At 53.2% G+C, this 20,490-nt stretch overlaps 1 protein-coding gene across 2 annotated transcripts; it reads right to left on the bottom strand.

Annotated features, from left to right (window-relative positions):
• Positions 1-4,960: 4,960 nt before the first annotated feature.
• Positions 4,961-13,458, bottom strand: TMEM119 (transmembrane protein 119). Of its 2 annotated transcripts, XM_088135107.1 has the most exons (3): positions 12,828-13,458; positions 12,530-12,666; positions 4,961-8,645 (listed from the first exon to the last, which is right to left on the bottom strand). In XM_088135107.1, exon 3 carries the CDS (start codon positions 8,615-8,617, stop codon positions 7,718-7,720), a length of 900 nt encoding a protein of 299 aa, XP_087991233.1. In that variant the 5' UTR covers positions 8,618-8,645; positions 12,530-12,666; positions 12,828-13,458; the 3' UTR covers positions 4,961-7,717. The 2 variants fall into 2 exon arrangements, with proteins under 2 accessions (XP_087991233.1, XP_087991234.1); XM_088135108.1 differs by lacking the exons at positions 12,530-12,666; positions 12,828-13,458 and adding an exon at positions 11,495-11,595.
• Between the last annotated feature and the right edge of the window lie 7,032 nt (positions 13,459-20,490).

Raw genomic sequence — 20,490 nt, 5'->3', positions numbered from 1 at the left:
TTTTGCATTTCGAATTTACCCGCCTGTCAGCACAAAGTTGCTTGTTCAGCAGCAGCTGGTCCGAAAGTGTGCCATCTGTAGGTAGGAAATGAGCCTAACAGGGCCTGTGAGAAATAACTGGGACTTTGTGAATTCATTGCTTTGTGGAAATACATTGACTCCCCCCGGCCGAGGTGCTTAACGCTGCGTCTGCTTTGTCTTCAGAGTTGGCCGGACTAGGGAGCGAGCCCAAAGCCCTCTCTACAGATAAGAGGAAGGAATGTCTGCAGGGCCATGTTTGACGTTCCAAGACTGTTGCAACCACCACCGATGTGCTGCTGCCCCGGCCCTTCCCCTCTTTAGCTTCAAGCATTGTGAAAGTAGATCCAAAAGGCAAAATTACTGGTATGCATCTGTAGCAGATTCCAGGCAGACATATGAAGCAAAATTCATGCTAAAGCCATTCTTCAAAAAGTAGTCCTTGGCCACTGCTGTTTATTGCTTAACTGCAAAAAGAAAAAACTGAAGCGGGGAGGAGAAGGGAGCATTTCCTGTATGAGACTGGGGTGCATCACAGTAGAGCTGATTTCCATATCCGTAAGAGTAGGAGGTACAGCTATTCAGAGGAGAGAAATTCTACGATGCACCATCAATCATGGTTGGGGTCAGGTGACATTCATTATTTTGATGACTTACGTACAATAGAGCAATGTGTTGAGGTCATCCCAAGGGGCCAACGACAGACCAGATGCTCACAGGGTTTGGAAACCACCACATTTGTTACCAGTCCTAATGATGGAGGTCCAGCACCCTTTTCCCCTGTTGGCTGGAAGTATCTACTAGCTTGTGATCTGCTCATTTCCCCCATATCTGGCAGCTCTGGGATATCTGACGTGGATTGGAAAACCAGCAGGAGAGGGCAGCAGAATATACACCAGATCTGCCTAATCCAAACACAAGGGTCTGTTGAAGGTGCCCCTGGTGTTTTCTAGTTGGGGATCAATTGACATGTTGGGGTTGACTGATCAGATGGGGCAGCCAGATGCGGCAATTCACCTCCGCAAAGGCTCCACCAGGCCACCAAAACGTTCTTCAGCATTCTTCAGAGGCCAGTGAGAAGCGCATACTGACAGACGGTGGGAGACAGGCAAATGTTTTTTCCCATTGTCAAATGCCAGCTGCCATCCTGCATTTGAAATAATTTATGGGCAGCTCAGGTTTCCAACCAAAACGGCTCTTCAGCTGCTGGAGCATCGCAGTTGATCCCAGCAACTGGAAGACCCGCTGTGAAGCCATTCCAGTCAACAATGGGTCTCGTTCAAAGGCAAAAGGATGAGTTGCTTAAAAATAAACAATTCTAAAATGTTTCGGATTCTGCCTTTTACTGAATAGAAGGTTTTGTCAAAGGGATTGAATCTATGCATTTTAGGTGCCGTCTGCCAGTTTTAACCCTAGTTTTAGAATCAAGATTCCCCCCCCCAGCAGATCATTTTCTAGTCCCTATTTTAAAAGCTCTCCAACAAATCCAGACAGCTACACCGTTTGCTTTTCTCTTTTAAACCTGCATCCGCCTTTATGCTCAACAACTACGTCACCCGCTGCTCTCGTCTCTAACGCGATTTGCTCTGATGGCATATTGTGTGAATCCTGCCACCTGGGTTTGATGTCCTGGCTTAGGACAAAATGCAAGCCCAGCTGAAGCAAAGAAGGTGCGAAAGGCGTTGCTCTCAAAAGACCCTGCGAAAGGAGAGGCAGCGGGGCCCTGGCTGAAGCTCTCCCTGGAAGTCGGAGGAAGGTGGTCAGAAACGAAGCGAGCAGGCGTTCTCCCCAAACTCCCTGTGATAAACACTTGGCAGATTTCTCTGAATCTGGGCCATGCCGGTCACAGACAATCCATTGCAACAGCTCAGGTACAGCCCTCCTTTTTTTTCAAGCAGCGGGCGCAATCTTCAGCACTCCGAAGAGCCACCTATAGTCTTCTTGAGGTTTCTCCTGAACTCAGGATAAGCATTTAACTTTTCCTTTCCCTTGTTTCACACGCTCTGCCCTGTGGGACAACACAGGCTGGCCAGGCTCGCTCTTTTCCCTGCAAGGGCTACAAAAGTGGCATGGGGTGGGGGTGGCAGCACCCGATGAGCATTACCACCCCCCCAGCAATGTCCAGAAGACTCTACTAATCACATCTCCTATTGTCCCTCAACGAGCCCATCAATCCTCAGAGCATCAAGGAAAGACGCCTTTTCCCTGCTCAGTGTTTAAGAACCTTTCACGTTTGGCTCCGTCAGAACCTGTCCGTCTGGAAACAGCCTGACCAAATGCTGCAAGTTCAGCTGGTTTGTTCTGTGCTCTGAGCTGAGAAGGGGGGGGGGGGGACCAGTGGGAAGGGCTGTTTTGTTTCTCTCTCGTTTCATGCTCACTCCTATCTCCCCCCCCCCAACTTTTGTTGGGAACTGACCTTGCAACGGGGTTGTTGGTTCTGCTTCTGGGAAATGAAGCTGTCTCCGTCTGAAGGAAGACCTTGACATAGATTGGAGAAAGGCTGTGCGAGCAGGTCAAGAATCAGTGTTTTTGAAGGCGTCCTTGTGGGGCTGTGCTGGGAGTTGCGAGCGTGCAAAGGGGGAAGAGATGCAGCCCCCACCCTCGGTCTGCAATCCTGCCCTCCCGCCGATGGGAAGGGCCAAACATGGGCTCCGGGTTACCTATTATGAGCCAAGGCTTGAGGGAGGGCGTTGGCAAGGGTGGGAGCTTCTCTTAAAGACCCCCTTTGCCCAGGCGTTGAGAAGATGAGGGCTGTGGCAACTTTTAGCTAGGCAAGGGACTGATGCCCCCACTGATTTAGTTCACATCTGGGCAGACCATTTAGACAAAAATATCCCTGGAAGTTTAGCAACAGGCTGGGGAGGGGGCATTGCACTCAGCCGCCCGGAAGATGCCCCTCCAAGACCGAGAACATCCTGCAGGGCAATGCCCCGAATCTTTTGCAGCTTGCTGAGGGCCACCCTTCTCAAGCTGGGGCTGTCTGACCCTGTTTCATTGCAAGCAGAAGGGGGGCAAAGGGGAAGCCAGAGCTGGCGGCGGGGGGGGGGGAGCATTGCAGCGCTGAGAAGGTCAAAGACAAGCATCTGTTTTCCCCCATGCCTGCTGGAACCCCAGACCACGTGGACACCATCTTCAAGGCCTGTTTTCCTCTACCCCAGTTCTCTCCCTCCCTGACTTTCATGCAGCCATTCAAAGCAGGCAGACGTTCTCCAGGTTCTCTGGCGCGAGTAGCCGGCAGAGTCTGGCGCGCCCGATGGAAAGCGGGGGGGGGGGGGGATCTCTGCCTGGAGGCCCCTCAGATTCCCTCTTTCTGGCACAAGAATGCCGGCTATTTCCTCTCTGAATCCCAGGAGAGAGAGCCATTTCCCAACAGCTTCTGCTCTCCCCCCTCAGCCCACTCCCAGTCCAGCCACGGAGCCGGTCAAAAGACGGCCCACGAGGAGGAGGCCCCGAGAGCCTTTCGGGACTTTTTAGGAAACGGGATGCGAAGGAGGGAGGGGGAGTCACAGCAGCCCGGGGAAGATGACCGGCGTCCCAGGGGAGGCCAGGCGCACATGCCCACATGCGCTGCGGGAGAAGAAAGCCAGGCTTGGACTAGCTGACGTCCTCCCCAGCGGCCAGGGGCCCAATCCTGCCGTTCAGCTTCCGAAGAGCTGAGGCTGGAGGAAGAGTTCCCGAGGACGGCACGCCTGTCGTGAGCTGCCGCCGCCGCTGCTGCTTAGGAGACCGGAGAGGGGGAAAAGGCGCTGCCAGGCCCCTCCTGGCCTGGGGCTCTCCTCCGACCCATCGAGGCCAAACTCCTGTTTCCTCAGAGCGGCTGACGAGATGCCTTCGAGAAGCCCGCAGTCAGGACGAGAGGGCTTCCGGGCTATACCACTCCTGGACGCAGAGGAGGCTCCTTCCTCCCGCTCCTCCTCGGAACCCGAGGCCGAGGGGTTGAGAGGAGAAGGGAGAGGGGTGCCCACGTGCCCAGAGGGACGGGGCAGACCCACTTGGCGTGGACAAGCACCGCCCCGACCTACAGGAAAAGAAGCCCGACATCGCCGCACACAGCACCCTGGGCCGGCCGCGGACGCCCTGCGTCGCCTTCGCCGTTTGCACAAATGCCTGTCGGCGTAAAGCTCAAGGCTCGCCGACCGCAGACCAGCCTGGAAGGCGAGCCGGAACCCAGCTCTGCCTGGCACGGAGCCCGCGCCCCCCGACCAGCCTCCTGAGGGCGGTTCCCTTTTCCAGGGAAGGAGGAGTGGAGCAGAATTGGGTCCCGTTTCTTGGCAGAGATGCCGGACTTCATTTCAGCGAGAGCTGTTTTTGGGGAGGGGGGGCTTTCCCAGTTCGACGCCATCAATTCTTTTGCTAAGTCAGGTACTTCATCTACTCCTTGGGGAATTCAGTGCAGGAACACCCCCCTCTTCCTCATCCACACATAGACACCAGCCTGCTTTATCACGTCTTTTTAATGGAACATATTATACCTATATGGAGAAAAATACATTTTTAATCATTGTAGGCTTAAGGGGGTTCAGACAAGGGAAATGAACGTCCCAGTTCGCAATGGTATTTTATCTCATTTGGGCAATGTTTTAAATAATTGGCCATATTTCACTGTAGATGCTTGGTGGAGTTCTGGTCCCACCTTAGGCACAAAGCCAGCTGGGTGACCTTGGGCCAGTCACTCCCTCTCTGCCCTAGGAAGGAGGCAATGGCAAACCACTTCCAAAAAACCTTGCCAAGAAAACTGCAGGGACTTGTCCAGGCGATCCCCAGGAGTCGAGAACTGACTCAAAGGCACCAAATATATAGATATGCTCCAGACAACTGGGTGACAATGTTTCTAATGTTTATAAATGTTTGGCAATCATGGCCCAGGGGCTTGAAGAGGGCTGGGAACTAGTTTTCACATGAAGGAACTTTGATAGAGACCATATGCACGCGCGCACACACGCGCACACACGCGCACACACACTTGCTTAGCATGGTGACATCCCAATTTCCCTCTTCTTGGGAATTCTCCTGCAGCTTCTATTGCCAGTTCTCCTTCTGATGGACGAAAGACAACTTGCTTTCTGCATTTCTCTCAAGAGAGAATTTTGCAGAAATTGGCCTGGGCAGAGCGTTGCGTCTTTGCCCTTCTCGGGTGGTGAGGTGGCCAAAGCAAGGTGTTAAGGCCCTGTCTCAGCCTCCCTGATGGCTTCCCAGTGGCATCCATTCATTCCAATGAATCCCAGAGGAACGGCTGTTTCAGAAGGTAGAAGCACCCAGGGAGGTGAAGAGCAGGGGACGGTTCTGCCGCCAGCAGCGATAAGCGGAGCGGAAAACGCCCCAAAGGGAAATTCTCAAGCCCCCTGAGAATCAGATAGAAAAGCCAAAGGCCCTTTCATGACTTTTGAGAGCTATCAGCACAGCATCATCTTCATCGCAGAGGCAGGAGTGTTATCGTGTGATAACGGAACAAACCCACCAAGTGCGTTCACCCCTAAAACGATTGCCCTGCCCTCTCTTCTAAATGCATTAGAGTAAGCAGCCAAAATGGGCCCTCTAGGAGTTTGGGCATCTAGCCACAGGGGCTGGGGTGGTCCAAAGCACCTGGAAGGCGGAAAAGGTCTGTAAGGTCACTTACTTTGAGTTTTTATCAACATGGTGCCTGCCTCATGTTTTAATGTTTACAAAGTCCTAGAAGAAGAGGCGGAGAGCGTTCACAAAACACTCTGGGGGCTACCCCGGTTGGGGTTTAGCGTGTTGCAAACTGCCAGACATTGTCCTTTGTAGCCCCCTTTAGATTATCTCCTTCAAAAATGCTCTTGAAGTGTAGCAACTGCAGAGAACCTGCCAAAGAGGGTCAGCCCTCCCAAACCTATCCCAGATAAGTCCTCAAAGGTCTCGGCTGCCTAAATCACAGATAAGGTTTCCTCTTGGGTTACAAGGATCACCCTGGGAGAACCAAGGTGGGAGGAACAGTCATAAATATCAGCAGAACCTTTACGAAGAGGCTGGGAAAAACCAAGGAGGAATTTTTGTTTCAGACATGTTCTCCTGTCACCCAGCTTCTTCAAGGCTTGTCACAAACCAGGTAAATCTTACTGTAATGCTTACTAAAATATTTTTTCTAGTTGGCCCAGAAAGATTAGCACCTGGAAATCTGAAATCAAAGTCCCCCATCAAAATATAAAAATTAATTTTTAAAAACGACCTAAAGCCCCCCACCCCCATAACTGAGTTTAAAAAAAAAAAGCCCAGAAAACATTTTCAATGTGTTTAAATGCCTCAAAAATATGAGGCTTCCCTCTCCAGAGATTAACAATTATCTTGGCAGGTGAAGAACTTCAGGATTCAACATGCATAAAAATCCACCTTTGTTGGGCTTCATTCACCCATGAAAGTCCTCAGTATCTTCCCTTCCACACTCAAGCGTCTGGATGTTTGTGAACCTTTAAGAGGAATAACTATCAGAGATGTCATCAGATTCTTCCCATAGTGGGTTCTCAATATGCATGACTAAAACAGGTCCTGGCTTTCTTGAGCAATCAGATCTTCTACAGCATCTGGAGAACTTAGAGTTAATGGTTCTCAGAAACCAGATCAAAAAAACCTTGGACTGAGTGGTGGGATCCATTGCATATTGTTGTCATTGCATAGCTGGACGTTGTACTTAAAATCCAAAGTCACATTGGCCATTCTGCAATTGTATGGCAAGCAGTTCAAATTTCAAAGCTGATACTTGTTTTGAATCAAAGGAAGAGATTTTGAAAAGTATGTATAATGTGTCTCTTAGACAATGAGAAGAGGAGATGAGAAGCTAATCCAAGTTGGGATATACAAGTATGTAGCATAAGCCGCTGATAGAACTCATGAGGTCTTGTTACAAAGCATCTTGCCTGGATCTCTCATCCCCAAAAACTGGTACCTTAAAAAATAAATCATTGAAAATGAGTTGCAGGAAAAAATGAGTTAATGATTGGTATAAGGGACTGGACTATTAAACAGAGTGGAGCCTAGACTTGCTTAAAAAAAAGTATATGTGTGAAATAACTTCAAATTTGGCCCAGAGACTGTCTGACCAACAGTGGAGAAAGAAAGATTTGGATGACTTCATGATTGGTAGAAAGGTTGACCAGTCAGCTCTGCACACAACCTTGCTCCAAAATTGAGGATTGACAAGAGTAGATGCTTCCACAAAGGGCTCACCTCAAAAATCATGTATGTCTGTGCAGAGTCATATGTTCTCCCTGAAAGTGGGAAAGTCCTGCAGGTTTATGGTAGGAGGGTTCCTCCAGAATAATCCTGGAACCACGCTGAAGACCATGTGTTTTCAAAAGGTCCTCAGATAAGTTCTACCTTATATACGCAGTGATATCTGGTTGAGTGGCTACATTATGACATTACAGTCACTCAGCTTCCCCCCCCCAGATGTGTTTAGCAACTCTCATCACCTCCCTGGGCATGTTGGCAGGGGATGATGGGAGTCATGGTTTGCCACATCTGGAAGGCACCAGGTTGGGCATGTCTGCGTAACTGAAGAAAGTCCATTAAAGCAAAACCACAGGATGGTGCATCTCTAAGGGGTTTCTTAGCAAGGGAGGTGGCGAACTTGTCTTCTTTACACGTTACGTAAAGATCTGCTGCTCTCCCCTCCATTTGAAAAACAGATCCCTGTAGATTTAATATTATGAACTGTCACCCCACGGATGGGAACTGAGCCCATTCAGTTTTCTGAGTCTTCTGTGGGGCAAGTATCAAGAGTCAGTGGACTGCCCAGCTCCTCCTTCTCACTTTCTGAGACACACGTGGCAGAATTCTCAGTGGCTGGAGACTCCTTGAACTCTTCGGGAGGAGATGGATTGGTCCCCACCATAGATGGGACATCCTCTTTGGTCTCAGCATCTACCAAATTGTTTGGAGCTGATGTCTCTGGAGGCACCTCAGCCTCATCTGGTGATTTTTCTTCTTCTACTTCTTCTCCTTTAGAACTGCCATCTTCCACATCTTCTGCTCTTTGGGCCTCTTCCTCTTTTCCTTCAGTTGGTGGCTCTTCTACAGGGGTGCTTTTTCCATTAGCCACAACGAGCTTGGTTGGAGACTTGAGGTTTTGGGCAGCAGCTAAGATGTCAGCCTGCAGTTGTTTGGTGGAATCAACTGGCTCCTCTTGGTTGACATCAGATGGCTTTTCAGGAACTTCGCTGAAGGCCTTGGCACCCCCTGACTTGTCATTCTGATCCACGTACTTCTTTTTTGGAAAGGATGACGGGTAATAGGCTGAGGCCTTGTGTTTCTGCCGAACAATGACAGCCGCACACACAATGGAAAGGAAGATGAGGATTAGAGAGCCCACCACGATGATCAAGAGCATGTACGTTTGGAAGAAGTCCACAATGCCATCCAGGATGTTGAACGAGTGCAGTGTTCCATTGACTGAACTGACGACAAGGCTTCCCGAGGTGGGGCTGGTACTCAACGTCACCCTGGCGGAAGGTGAGACTGAGGCAGCCCCCTCACTGTCTCCGCTCCCTTCGTTGTCTTCCAGGACCAGCTTCTCAATAGATCTTGAGGCACATAAGGGACTCATCAAGAGAACAAGCAAGCAGAGATCTTGCATGACCGCCATGGCAGGGCTCAAAAGACCGCACAGGTTTCTGAAAAACACAAGGTCACACAAGGGATCTGTCATTCTTCACCGGGTTTTGAATGAAACAACCCTCTTTCTGGAAGAATTCCTCTCATTTCCAGAACTGAAAATAAGTTCAGGGCTAAAGCAATCCAATCCGAGGAATTGGGCCTCATGCGTGAGAAGCAGATACTTCAGACCCTCAGTCTATTCCCTACCTGCCCCAGTGCCAAACACCCATGTCCACATCGATCTTGTATAAAATCTGGGACCCACCGCCAATTGTAATATTTTATCTTGTTTTGTTTTTACTTTATTTTTTATTTTCAGTGAGTTTTTGTTTGCAATTCTGGTCAGTCGCCGTAATAAAAATATTCATTCATTTTAAACTCTGTGGCAATTGGAACAACAGCAATAAACCAGTCCTGAAGTTTTAAGTGTGTAGGCAAAAAGTGTAAAACTGGGCCTCTCCATACCAGCTTATAGTCCTTTGGGGGGAGTCTGCCTTGGTTCTCAGGATGAGTCACTGATCTGCAGAAGACGACTGGTGAGTGTTCAGAGGCCCTCGCTCTCTACCCCGGACCCCAGAGCGGCAGCTAATATAGAGAATCCTGGATTACACGGGTCAGTGGTTAAAGTGCTTTCATCCAGGAGCAGTGACTCATGGAGAGAAGCAGCCCCAAACCTCAATTCTGCTTTAGAAACAGCTTCTGTCAGTTAACTCTGGGGTGTCTCTGCCGTTGGGAGCAATTAAGTTATTCAGAGGCCGAGCCGGACACGAGAAGAGAAACGCGCTCTGTTCAGGAGAGGGGACGGAGGGCTTCTGGCCTGCTGGCACTCGGGCATCGCTCCGTGCCCAGAGTTGGAACTTGCTGGCTTAGCAGCTCCAGCTCCCCTCCGTAATTATCGGGATGATGGCGCTGAAGAATCCCGATTTGGCCTGAGCGGAGCACAGCTGGCAGCGGGATGAATTCCTGAGCGTGGAGCAATTCAGCGGAAGCGGCTCTCGGGCTGAGCGACGCTAGACAGCTCAGGAACGCAGCCGCTGCCGAGCCGAGGCCAGGTTTACTTTAGCAACTGTGAAACATATCGGGCAAATCTAAACAAAGAGAGTTCGAGAAAAGTCTCCATTCTGTCTCTCTCCCGTCCAGTTCTTAATTTGGAAACCAAGAAGGCGTTAGACGTCCAGCCCGGGCCTCGAATCCCCAGGGGACGCAGGGGGCCATCGTTCTGCACGTGGCCAGAAGCTAACCCTTTCCTCAGAGTTGTCCGGGCTCCGAGATCTTTTTGACGGCCCCTCCCAAGTTCCAGATGCTTCGCGAAAAGCGGCCAAACTGAGGGCACCCCCTCTCCCCGCCACCCGAGGGCCACGCGCCAGCTCTGCCCGGTCTAGCGTCTTCCCGCAGCCCCCAGAGTGGGCGGTCTGGCCATCTGGATTTCTCGTGGCTGCCCCAGCTAGAAGGCCCCGGCTGGGCTGCCAGGTGCTATCAAGCCACCTTCTCCCACTTTCCAGCAGTTGCTCTGCTTCCCAGCGCCCATCGTCCCCAGGCGATGCCCCCAGAGATTGCTGTGGAACATCAGCAAAGCAACGTCGCTGGACCGGAGGAGCCCGAGAGCCGTCCGGTGTGTCTCTGGGAGCTCGGGGGAGCTGGTCTGCGGGAGGGCCACCGCCAGGCCAGTCCTCCGGGGGCCTGTAAAGGGAGTTTCCTCTGATGTCAGTGGAACAACCTTCGCCTTGTCTTGGGCGTCTGTATTCGGTTGGCTTCCCTTAATGAAAGAGGCTGGAATGAGACGCCCTTCGTGTGCCACCCGCGGCATCCACCGATGTTAATTTTAGAGAGCATCTTTTTCTTCCTTGCCCCTCTCCCCTCCCCCTCCCCGAAGCGCTGGCAAAAGGCACCAGCTCTAGCTGTGCGGGGGGGAGACGTCTTGGGGCCCCGCTCTTCTGGGATCACAGAGGTTAGTGAAATAAAGGGATCCCCAGGCTACCCAAAGGGCCTTTTTGCCCTCTCCCAAGGTGAAAAGCTGCCGGTTAAGGGAGGGGTCTGCCTTGGCTCCCGCTTCAGGATCTCCTTAATTGGCTGCTGCTCCGACCATTGAACCCACTCTCCTCCTTCCATAGAGGCCACCCATGTGTGTCTGAGAAGCCCATAGACCACAATCCCATTTCTGGGATTCACAGGTAGACTGCTCCCGAGGATGGAAGCTCAGCTCTGCTTTCCAAAACCTGATTTTGACCCCAACCTTGTCATATCCCAACAGAAATTCAACTTTTTTTTTCTTGCTGTAGTTTCTGGGAAGAAACAGCCCTCCATTGCTCAGTCCTTGTCCTGAGCCCCAGGAAGAACAGTAGAAAAATCCCGCTTTCCTGGGAATGCCTCCAGCCCCAGTGGCTTTGCATGGGCCAAATCCTGCCCCCTGCCGCCTCCCCTTCTCCTTCCCGAAAAGCATAACATATTCTCTAAACCCGCTCTAGCTTTTTTAAAAGCTCTGTAATCTGAGAGCTCTCCAACTCTTCTTGGCAGGAACAAATTATCAAATGGCAATTAAATCAACAGTCCAGACTCTGCGCAGGATCCCAGAGCCGCCCCCACTGCGCCCTCCCCCAAAGCCAGCTGCAGAATCTGGACACGCAACGGGGGTGTTTCATTCTATTTTATTTTAGGGGGCCTTTCCCTGCACATCCCCCCATCCCCCCCCCCCCCGGCACACAAGTCCACCCAATCTGTGCTTGCAATCAGTGAGTCCAACCAATAACACAGAGGAGATTATACATACATGCATACATACATACATGCATGCATGCATGCATGCATACAGATAAAATTTATGAACGTGCTTCTTCAAAAGACAGGCAAATCCCTCGGTGTAATTTACCTCTTGCCATTATTTTAGAGCCCGTAAGAAGAACGCAATCAACAGGAGAGCGACCCTGAGCGCTAACAACAGAGGACGGTTATCTGCAGGGAGGGAGGCAGGGAGGGGTCTCCCGGTTTCAGGCCCCCGGGCTCCCCATGCAAAGGAGGAGGAGTCGCAGGGCCTGGCGGTGAGTCCAGAGGGTGCACTTTGCACACGTGCAAAAGAAAAGAAATCCAGCAGGACCCCAGCACTGAAGACTGAAGATTATTGGGGGGGGGGGATGGAGAGAGAGGAAAGCTACCCAGGATAAGCAGAAGAGGGGTTGGAACTGCCCTGCCCCCCCATACCTCCCCTCCAACCCAAGCTTTGTAGCTTTGGGGAGGCAGATGTGGGCCCATCTTGCAACTTTCAAGGACGGGGCACGCGAGAAGCCGAGAGAGACTCGGTCCGCGGTGGCTGCTCCCTTTCAGGAAGAGAACTGGGGATGCTCCCAACCCAGCGGAACGCTGCGGGCACCGAAGCCAAGCCTGGCTGGATTTCTACACACACACACACACACACACACCCCACTGGCTCTGCGGCTGTGCAAAAGCTTTGCCCCTTTGCTTAGAGGCAGAAGCAGCTTTGTCTCCAGATCGATCCTCTGGGAGCCTCTTTTCGCCCCTGAGATTCATAGGGCAGCAGCAGCGGCAGCCCTGAGCATACACAGAGTGCCTGGTCTCCTCACCCCTTAATAATGGCAACGCTCAAGGACCAAGGGACACATTTCTGCTGGACGTCCCTCCTGACTCTGGCGCTCGCCCAGCCGGGCCATTTCCTCACTCCTGGAATCAAAACCGGAGCAGAGGCGGCCTCGCGCCCCCCTTCCGCAGGGGAGGAGGCTGCAGGCTTAAAAAGTGCCACGGGGTGGGTGGAAGGATCCCGCTGGGAATCCCGTTGCCGGAGAGAACAGCGGAGAGACGTGTCCGTCGCAAGCCCCCCCGACCCGCCAGGAGCTGAGCCGGGCCAGCTGGACCCCAAGCAGGAGAAGGGAGACGCCTGGCATTGACTCACCCGGGGAAAGGGAGGAGGGAAGACGCGGGCCGGCTGCTCTCGGGAAGTTTCTCCGGTGCCTCCGAGCGGCTCTCCTCTCTTCTCCTCTCTCAGCCTTGTGGGCAGCTCTGAGCCAGGCCAGCTTGTTTGCATTAAATCTGGTTTCATGTGGGAATGGGAGGGTAGGAAAAGGGGAGGGCAGGGCCGACCCGAGCAGCTCCCCTCTCTGTCCCTTCCCTCCTTTCTTCTGGAGGCAGAGCCACCCTCCAAGTGGGGAGGAACTGTGCAAGGCGCGGCGGGGGGGGGGGAGATTCCAGACCTGCGCATCTTTCCAAAGGGAGAGCTCGCATCCGAGGAATGGCCCACTGGAAAATCCTTCCTTCCTTCCTTCCTTCCTTCCTTCCTTCCTTCCTTCCTTCCTTCCTTCCTTCCTTCCTTCCTTCCTTCCTTCCTTCCTTCCTTCCTTGATCTGTGCCCGTGGCAGTTTTGGGCAAGAAATCTGGGGAAAGAAAAGAAATGCTGGTTTGCTGTAGCCTGGAGCAGTTGCTCCTATTCCTGTCTCTCTCCGTTCCTGCCCCTGGTTAGGCACCGTTCTCTAACCGGGGTTCAAACGTATAGGCAAAAGTCAGTGTAAAATTGCTTTAAAGGCCAGAAAAGAGGTGGAAAGGGGGGGCCCAGACCAGCAGCTTTGCAAGGCTCTGAACCCTCTTCTGAATTTTTTCCCCCAGAAGAACCAGGGCGCATCTGAGCACCCGCCTAGTTTCTTCTCAGTTTCCTCTTCTTGATGACTGCGTCTCACGGAGGAAAGATCGCCAGAGCAGACAAACTTTTTCCATTGTGCTAAGCTACAGCGTGGCTTGGTTCTGGCTTAGCATGCTGCACGAGCGTGATTGTGAGCGGGGCCTGTTGTGGCTTATTCCACAATCCGTGGGCTAATTGCATAATTTAATGCAATTAGATGCAGGCAAATGAAATGAGGGTGCTCCGTTTCTGGTCGATACAACGGAGGCATGTAAAATTATACGGCGGCTCTCCCCGCCTCTTTACCTCTCCCAGAATCCATAATGGGCTGTTCTGTTGCACGATGCACGCACACAGAGGTTGAGGATTCAAGCATCCCCAGAGAATCATAGTTTTATTCCATTCAGCCATGCAGATGAAACTTGAAACCCCCGTTTCCTTTGAGTCTCTTAAGGATCCAGGAGAGCACAGGGAGGAGGCTGACAGAAAGAGGGCAGGGAAGAGTTAAGTTTTCAAAATTATTTTTCCCCCTAAACTGCCTTATCGGGATCATAAATACATTGCTGTCGCGTCACGCGAGTTCTCATGGCATTCCAAGACGTGAACCCTTTCCTGTGAAAAAGAGAAATAAAATGAAGGAAAGACTGGGAAAATATTTTTAAACATTTCTGCCTCTTGGTTTTGCTGGTTTTTTCCCCCAAAGAGATTGGTCCGGACAGCTGAGCAAACATACCTCCTTAAGGGAACTGCAGCTGTAACGAGACCAAAGTGGGACGGGATGAACGGAATGATTCAGAGGAGGTGAATCTCGGATTGTGGGAATCAGACGGGTCACCTGCGGCTGCCGGACGGCCGAGAATGCGGTGGCACCCGAACCCTGGCAGGTCTTCAGGCCTCAAGGCCACCCTGGATCTCTGCCTGCTGCTGGCCCAGGCCATTTGGTATCAAAATCACGCCATCCAGACGCCGGAGTCAAAAGATCACCAAGGCATGCAGGAAAAGGAGGAGACCCAAACCCACCCACTCGTGCCCCGGGTCTCCTCCAGCTTGAAAATACCACCGGGGTTTCAGAATACAGTACCCCAAATCGGGCAAAATTTGGAATTAGTCTCCTGCTAGCGCCCAGTGACTTCCTCGGAGGAAGGAGAGTCATATTTTCAGGTCAAAAGGCATCCCCTGGGAGCAATGCATCTTTTGAGAGATGGGGCAGAGGATGATGGGCTTTGTGATTAGAAGCATCAGCAAGGCACCGACTAGCTGGGAGAAGGTTGTATCGAATGGAAACATGACACTCTGCTGAGATAGAAACAGAAATAAATTGGAATTGTTCCACTCCTGTGTGAATTTCTGATGCCATCAATTTTACCCCTAGTTTCTCATTTGGGAGGGGTCAGTTCTCCAGCCAAGACCCTGGTCTACCATCTTCCCGCCTGGTTCTCCTTCTTCTTTTTCAGTTTAGCTACAGTTTTTTGACTGAGCTACGCCAGCCTGAATTTCAGCCAGCTGTGTAGGGAACTATGGGCACTGCAGTCCCAGAACATGGAGGGGACCAAGTTTTAGAAGGCAGTTCTGGATATGACCGCTGACTCGATAAAGCAGCAACCAACCAGGTTAGAACCCACTTGAAAGACGGTTTGCGGAAACCTCTTTTCAAGATGCTGCCCCGTCCGTCCTCAAACTGCTCAGGGTTTTGGGGAATCTTGACTTCTAAAAAGGCGGCTCTGCCCCCAGCCAGGCCCCCGCCTCGGCTGCCTTTGTCGGGCACCTGCAGGGCCGGGGAAAGACAGCGGAGACTCTTCAAAGCAGGAGCGCTTCTCTTCGAAAGGCCGTCTTTGCAATGCCTTCTAGTGTCCAGAGGGTGTTGGCAAAGCCCCAGGCTGGGTTGTCTCGCTACCCCACACACGTGTACCTCCCAGGCTAAAATGATGGTGCCTGTTGGCTTGCTGAGCCCCACGGTCGCCATCCTCTGCTGCCACTCTCTAATTTAGCTCCGGCAGAGAGACCCTCCCGCCTGCAGCCCCGTGGAACTGCTCGAGCACAGCCCTAACGTGCAATTTAACTAAATTCTTTGGCTAGGCTCTGCTTGTAATTTAGGCTGGTTTCTTCTCCTCCTCCTCTCTCTCTCTCTCTCTCTCTCTCGCTGGATGGACGGATGAATGGATTTTTCCCCTTTCTTCCAGCTGAGTCAGCAGGTCCACACCCAGAGATAGCCAACTGCTGACTGGCTGCGAAGATTGATGGAGATCGTTCTTCCTTGCGCAGAGGAAGACGTCTGCACGCCAGAACAGGCTGCACGCAACTCAAAGCCCCTGCCGTCAGTCTGAGGCGTGGCTGTCTTCAAGCAGGGGGTTGTTCTGAGCCGAGAACAGGTCTCGTCCACAAGCTGGGTTCACTGGGGATCTCCGTCGTCTCCTGGGCTCTCCGTTCCGCTCTGAGCGAGCCGGTCAAAGGGGGCCAGGTTTCTAAGTCATGACAACCCGACACTGATTAAGCAGGTTATCCGGCTCTGAAGGTGTCAGCCGGCATCACACCGCGGCTTTCAGGTGCCACCATTTCCAGCCTCAAGGACTAGAAACCGGGGCCTGGCAGCACCTTTTCTGACTCACACACTTTATTCAAAGGCATCAGCTGCAGCTCGCAAAAGTGGATGCCTTTTAATAGAAGTTGTCAGCCGGAAGAGGTGCGACCAGATTCCTGACGTGATGCCCCCATGGGCTAAGCTGGCTCTCCTCCGACAAGGACTAGAAACTTGTTTTGAAGCCCGGATTAGTGGGAAGCTAGACTCCACATCAGTGTCACTGAAATGCGGTGGGAATGTCTCCCCCCACCCCAAGGGTTGTTTTGAGGATATTAGGTCTTGTGTTTTCCGGGGCACAATCCCTTTACCCTGATGCTCTCCCCACTCCGTGGATGAAGCCTGGAGAGAAAATGTTGGGTCTACGGGGCTAACCTTGACTTCCTTCGTCTGGGGGGATCTGCAGCCTCAGACTTTGGCTGGAAAAATCAAGGCTGTTTGGCTCTGCAGGTCAAGAAGCAAGGATGACAGGAGGGGAGTTTCCTGCCTCAGGAGAGTTTTAAAAAGAGAGCGAGAGGAATGACCCGAACGTCTTTTCCCAGTAACCGATGGCCTTCTTAATTTGGGGTACCATCTGATGCCAAAGACGGCAGCACTAAGAATACAGACTGCTGCCTTCTCCTAAGATCAGCCTACTGATCTAGAAAGTCTTGGATGATCCCCTTCTTAAACTAAGCTCATCGTTCACTGCGGCCTCGAAAGCCCGCTATAACTCCTCGGTGCTAGGAAGACTCCCGGACTTCTCCTCTTCTACCACCCCGGACAGACAGAAGGGCGGATTACTCAGCGCTCAAGGATCCCCCAGCAGCTCCCCTCTGCTGGGGGGCCCTTGTGTTGACTACCCCCTCAGTTCCAGATCTCTTCTCTCCCGCCCCGCTCGGCCTGCCATTGCTTGCACGTTGTAGCCACCGAGCCAAAGACCAGCCGTTCCTCTTTGCTTTTCAAGAGGGTCAATGAACGGGGAATTCATCAGGAGGGCAAACAGGCACGAGCGAAGGGATTGGCATCTTCCCTACTACCAACATGACGAGGGGCATCACAAACATTTGGTTGTGTTTGGATCGCACCATGAGTGTCGCCACCCTCTCGACTTTTTTCACCATGCCCTGCAGACCCCCCTGGATTCCATCATCCTGGCCCCAAAGGGGTGGTGCCCCCCTTGCAACCTGGTCTGCAGACCCTGCAGCACCGGGGTTTCTTGAAGTAGCGGGCACGGGCTGCGCTCCTACAGCAAATCCTGGTCCCAAGCTGAAGAAGCCGCAGGTGAGCGTGGTCCAAGGGCAAAGCCTTTGGGGCACGGACCCAGCTCTGACCACAGCTGGGAAGTCAGAGCAAACCACGCTCCCTTTGGAGCCCCTCGAGATGAAGCCGACCCTTTAAAAAGCTTGCACCACGCCCCGTCCGGGGCCTGACCCGAGGCGGATAAAGAAAAGAGTCCTTCTCAATAGTGTGCAGGAGCTTGGAAGGTTAAAAGTGCCAAGTGTGCAAAAAAGGAAAGAAGACACTCAGCTGTGCGGGTGGAGGCCAACCCACTCACAACCCCCCCCGCCCCCTGCTCAAGGCGATGCTCCTGCGCCTCTATCTTTGGAAGTGGGGCTGCAGGACGGCGGTTCGGTTCCTTTGGCAGAGGCTGAAAGGAGAGGCGGTCCGGGAGAAACGGCCTCCTGGCCTCTCGGGCAGCAAGAATGCCTGTGATGTGTCTGAGGGTTGGCTCGGCAGGGTTTCATTGTGGCAACCCGTGGGCCCACCCGTGCCCCAAAACGCCCACCCTCGAGGGAGGAGTCCTCTTCCCCAAACCACTCCATGCCCAGCTCAATTCGGTCTCAGCGCAGCTGTGCATCTTTCCATGTGGCAAAAATGCAGGAGGTGGAACGAGACGGCCCTTTTCACCCAGAATGCAAAGCCAGGATCCTCTTCCCCCGTGGTTTCCTGAACAAGCCACGATGGCCTGGCTCGCCTGTGGTAGGAATCCATGATTGGAGAAGACGCCCCGAACTGGGCACTCCCCAGCCCAGCTCCCCACAGGGCTCACGTTACAGGGGACAAAGGCAAGCTCCCAGGCACTCCTGGGGCAGGATTGGGGCCGACATTGCCCGCCCCGCATGTGCAGGCCAGGCCTGCCAGCTTTCAAGTTCCCACCCCAGTTTACGTGCAAATTAAACCCAGTTGGCTCCAGCAACAACCGCTGGGTGGAAAAGCGGCCATAGCTGACGTCTGGCGTTCCTCGGCTTTGATTTTTCATTGGGAAAAGTCAGCGTGACGGTGGATCCCTCGGCGGAAAGAGATCTAGCCTGGCCTCCTCCGGCAGCAGAGCGCCAGCAGGAGTCGATTCATCCCGTTGCTCTACGTTTACATTCCCCACTGGGACGTCGAGAGCGTGTTAACCTCAGACGGAAAAATTCAAAACACAGGAAGAACAGAGAAACCCCAGATGAGTCCCAGGGCCACAGCCCCAGTGCAGCGGGTTGGGTCCTGGGAAACACTGCCCTTCAGACGGTCTGGCACGTGGCATTCCCGGTTCGCATCAACGGTCAAAAGGCGGGCGGGATTTTGGGCAGGGCTGGACTGGCAAGCCTGGGCAGGGACCCCAGGGCCAGGAGAAGGGAGGCTGCGAGGCTGGCAGAGGCCGCAGAGGCCTGGACACCCCTGCCCATCAACTCCCTGCCCATGGAGCCTTATTCTGAGAAAGCATGCCCACAGAGGGCATCACGGGGGGCACCTAAGAGGCTGGGCGAAAGGAAGCAACGGGTGGGTCAGAAACACAAACTGACTAATTGAGAAGCTTCACTCGGCGTAGCAATCCTTGCCTGGACCCGTTGCTTCCTTTTCCCATTCCTCTCCTCAGCCTTTTGCATCTCAGGCACTCCTGTGCCAAGGGAAGTGCCCCACTCGGATTAATGTCTTGAAAACGATGCCCGCTTGCGCTGTGTCTCAGGGAAGAAAAGGCCAAACGCCAGGGCAAAGCAAACGCCTGTTTTGTAACGGATGCTTCTCTGCAGCGACCTCTTCTCTCTGTCTGGACCCCGCCAGAGCCCTTTCCCGGCTCTCCTTCTCTGCCAGCTTCCACGGCCTTGGCGGTTCACGAAAAGGGGCACCGGCCTGATGGTGCGCCAGAGGAGAGAGGGCCAGCGAGCTGCAGCGTCCGGCCCGGCCCCTTGCAACGCTGCAGCTGGGCCGGCACTAAGCGGGGTTTGGGTTTGGGCTCCGGCAGAGCGCATCTGGTTTGAGTTGCAGGGCAGGGATAAATCAACAGCAGAGGAGGACGGAGGAGGCGCCAGCTGCCAGCCCCGGCCGAGGAGAGGCGGGAGGCGCGGCCGGCCCTCGGGTCCTCCAAGACGAGGCCGGGCCTCGCGATGGCAATCGCCGTCGGTTCTTTGGGGAAGGGGAGGCGGCAGGCAGGCAGGCAGAACGAGGCTCGGCCTCGGCCCTCCCCGGCTGACGGCCTGGCAGGCGGGCGGCAGCCACGATCGACCGCATCCCGCGGATTGGTGGCCAGCACCCCACCAGCCCTGCTCAGGCTGAGAAGCGCCCTTGGACGGGAGCCCTGCTGGGAAAGCCGGCCCCGGCCCGGTTGGGGGACCGAAGGAAAGCCCCCGGGCCGCGGGAGAGGGTCCGCAGCCACCCGCCCCGGTTGCGATGCACATAAAAAACCAGCAGAGCTCTGGCTGCCCCGTCGCAGCCACCATCTTGACTTTTTTGACCATACCCTGCAGACCACCCTGCTCCAGGCCTCCCCAGTCCTGCCCAGCTCTCCATGCTGGCAAATTGATGCACGTTGGATGTGTTTTGTGTGCTTCCACCTCTATATTTGTCTGGCTGCATCTGTGTTTAAAATATACTGACATCTGCAAATACCAGTAAATAGTGTATAACTAGAGAGGGAAGGAGGGAGAGAAAAGCGGGGCTCGTGGCTGGGGGCTGATGTTCTTCCTGGTGCGGGGCGCCCTCTGCTGGCGACGAGGAGTGTTGCTCTCCGCTGTATCGAGCAGCGTCGGTCGCGGCACCCGGGCTTAGGAGCATTTTCAGGTTGCGGACCCAGAGCATGGCGAAACTATAAAAACTGAACCACCCAATCTGGGAAAGTTTCAGTGCTTTCAAAAGGTATTATAGAAATTGCACTTTTTTTTTAAATTGTTCCTCCAGTTAATAAAAAAAATCCAGAAGTGGTTGAAATACATGGGATTTCTAACACGTTTACAAGTAAAGGGTCATCCCCTAGAACATTTGCAAGAAGGCAATTGCAAAATAAATGACTTGTCTGGAAGCGCCCCTGAACATTTCACAATCCAAGTCGAAAACCTTCTGGTATGATTGTATAACAGGAAAAAGCCTTTGCATTGCGAGCTTCTGATGCCCGTCAGCACAGACGCATTTCGGTTTCACGGGATTGTAATCAGAACCCACAACGCATCTGTAGTCAGAAGCTCTTTTCTTCCTCAAATCTAACCCAGTATTTAAAACGCCGATTGAAATGAAGGGCTGGAGAAAGCCCAGTTGCAGGAAGTGATCGATTAAGGCCGAGGCCTGGATGACCAGGAACGGGCTTGCGGGCAGAAAGCAGCAGAAAGAGGAGAGAGACGCCTGGTCCGCTGGGCCCCGGGAGGATGTTTTCCACCCCTGCAAGACCTTCCTTGCTAGACCGTCCCTGATTCATCCCCATCAGTTG

Source organism: Python bivittatus, unplaced genomic scaffold (genome assembly GCF_059951505.1).
Source record: "Python bivittatus isolate LINGU-HERP-01145 unplaced genomic scaffold, Pbiv_v1 ctg000100_np1212, whole genome shotgun sequence".
In the NCBI taxonomy this organism is placed as follows: domain Eukaryota; kingdom Metazoa; phylum Chordata; class Lepidosauria; order Squamata; family Pythonidae; genus Python; species Python bivittatus.
The sequence above is the reverse complement of the archived record's forward strand: the minus strand, read 5'-3'. Positions and strand labels throughout refer to the sequence as shown.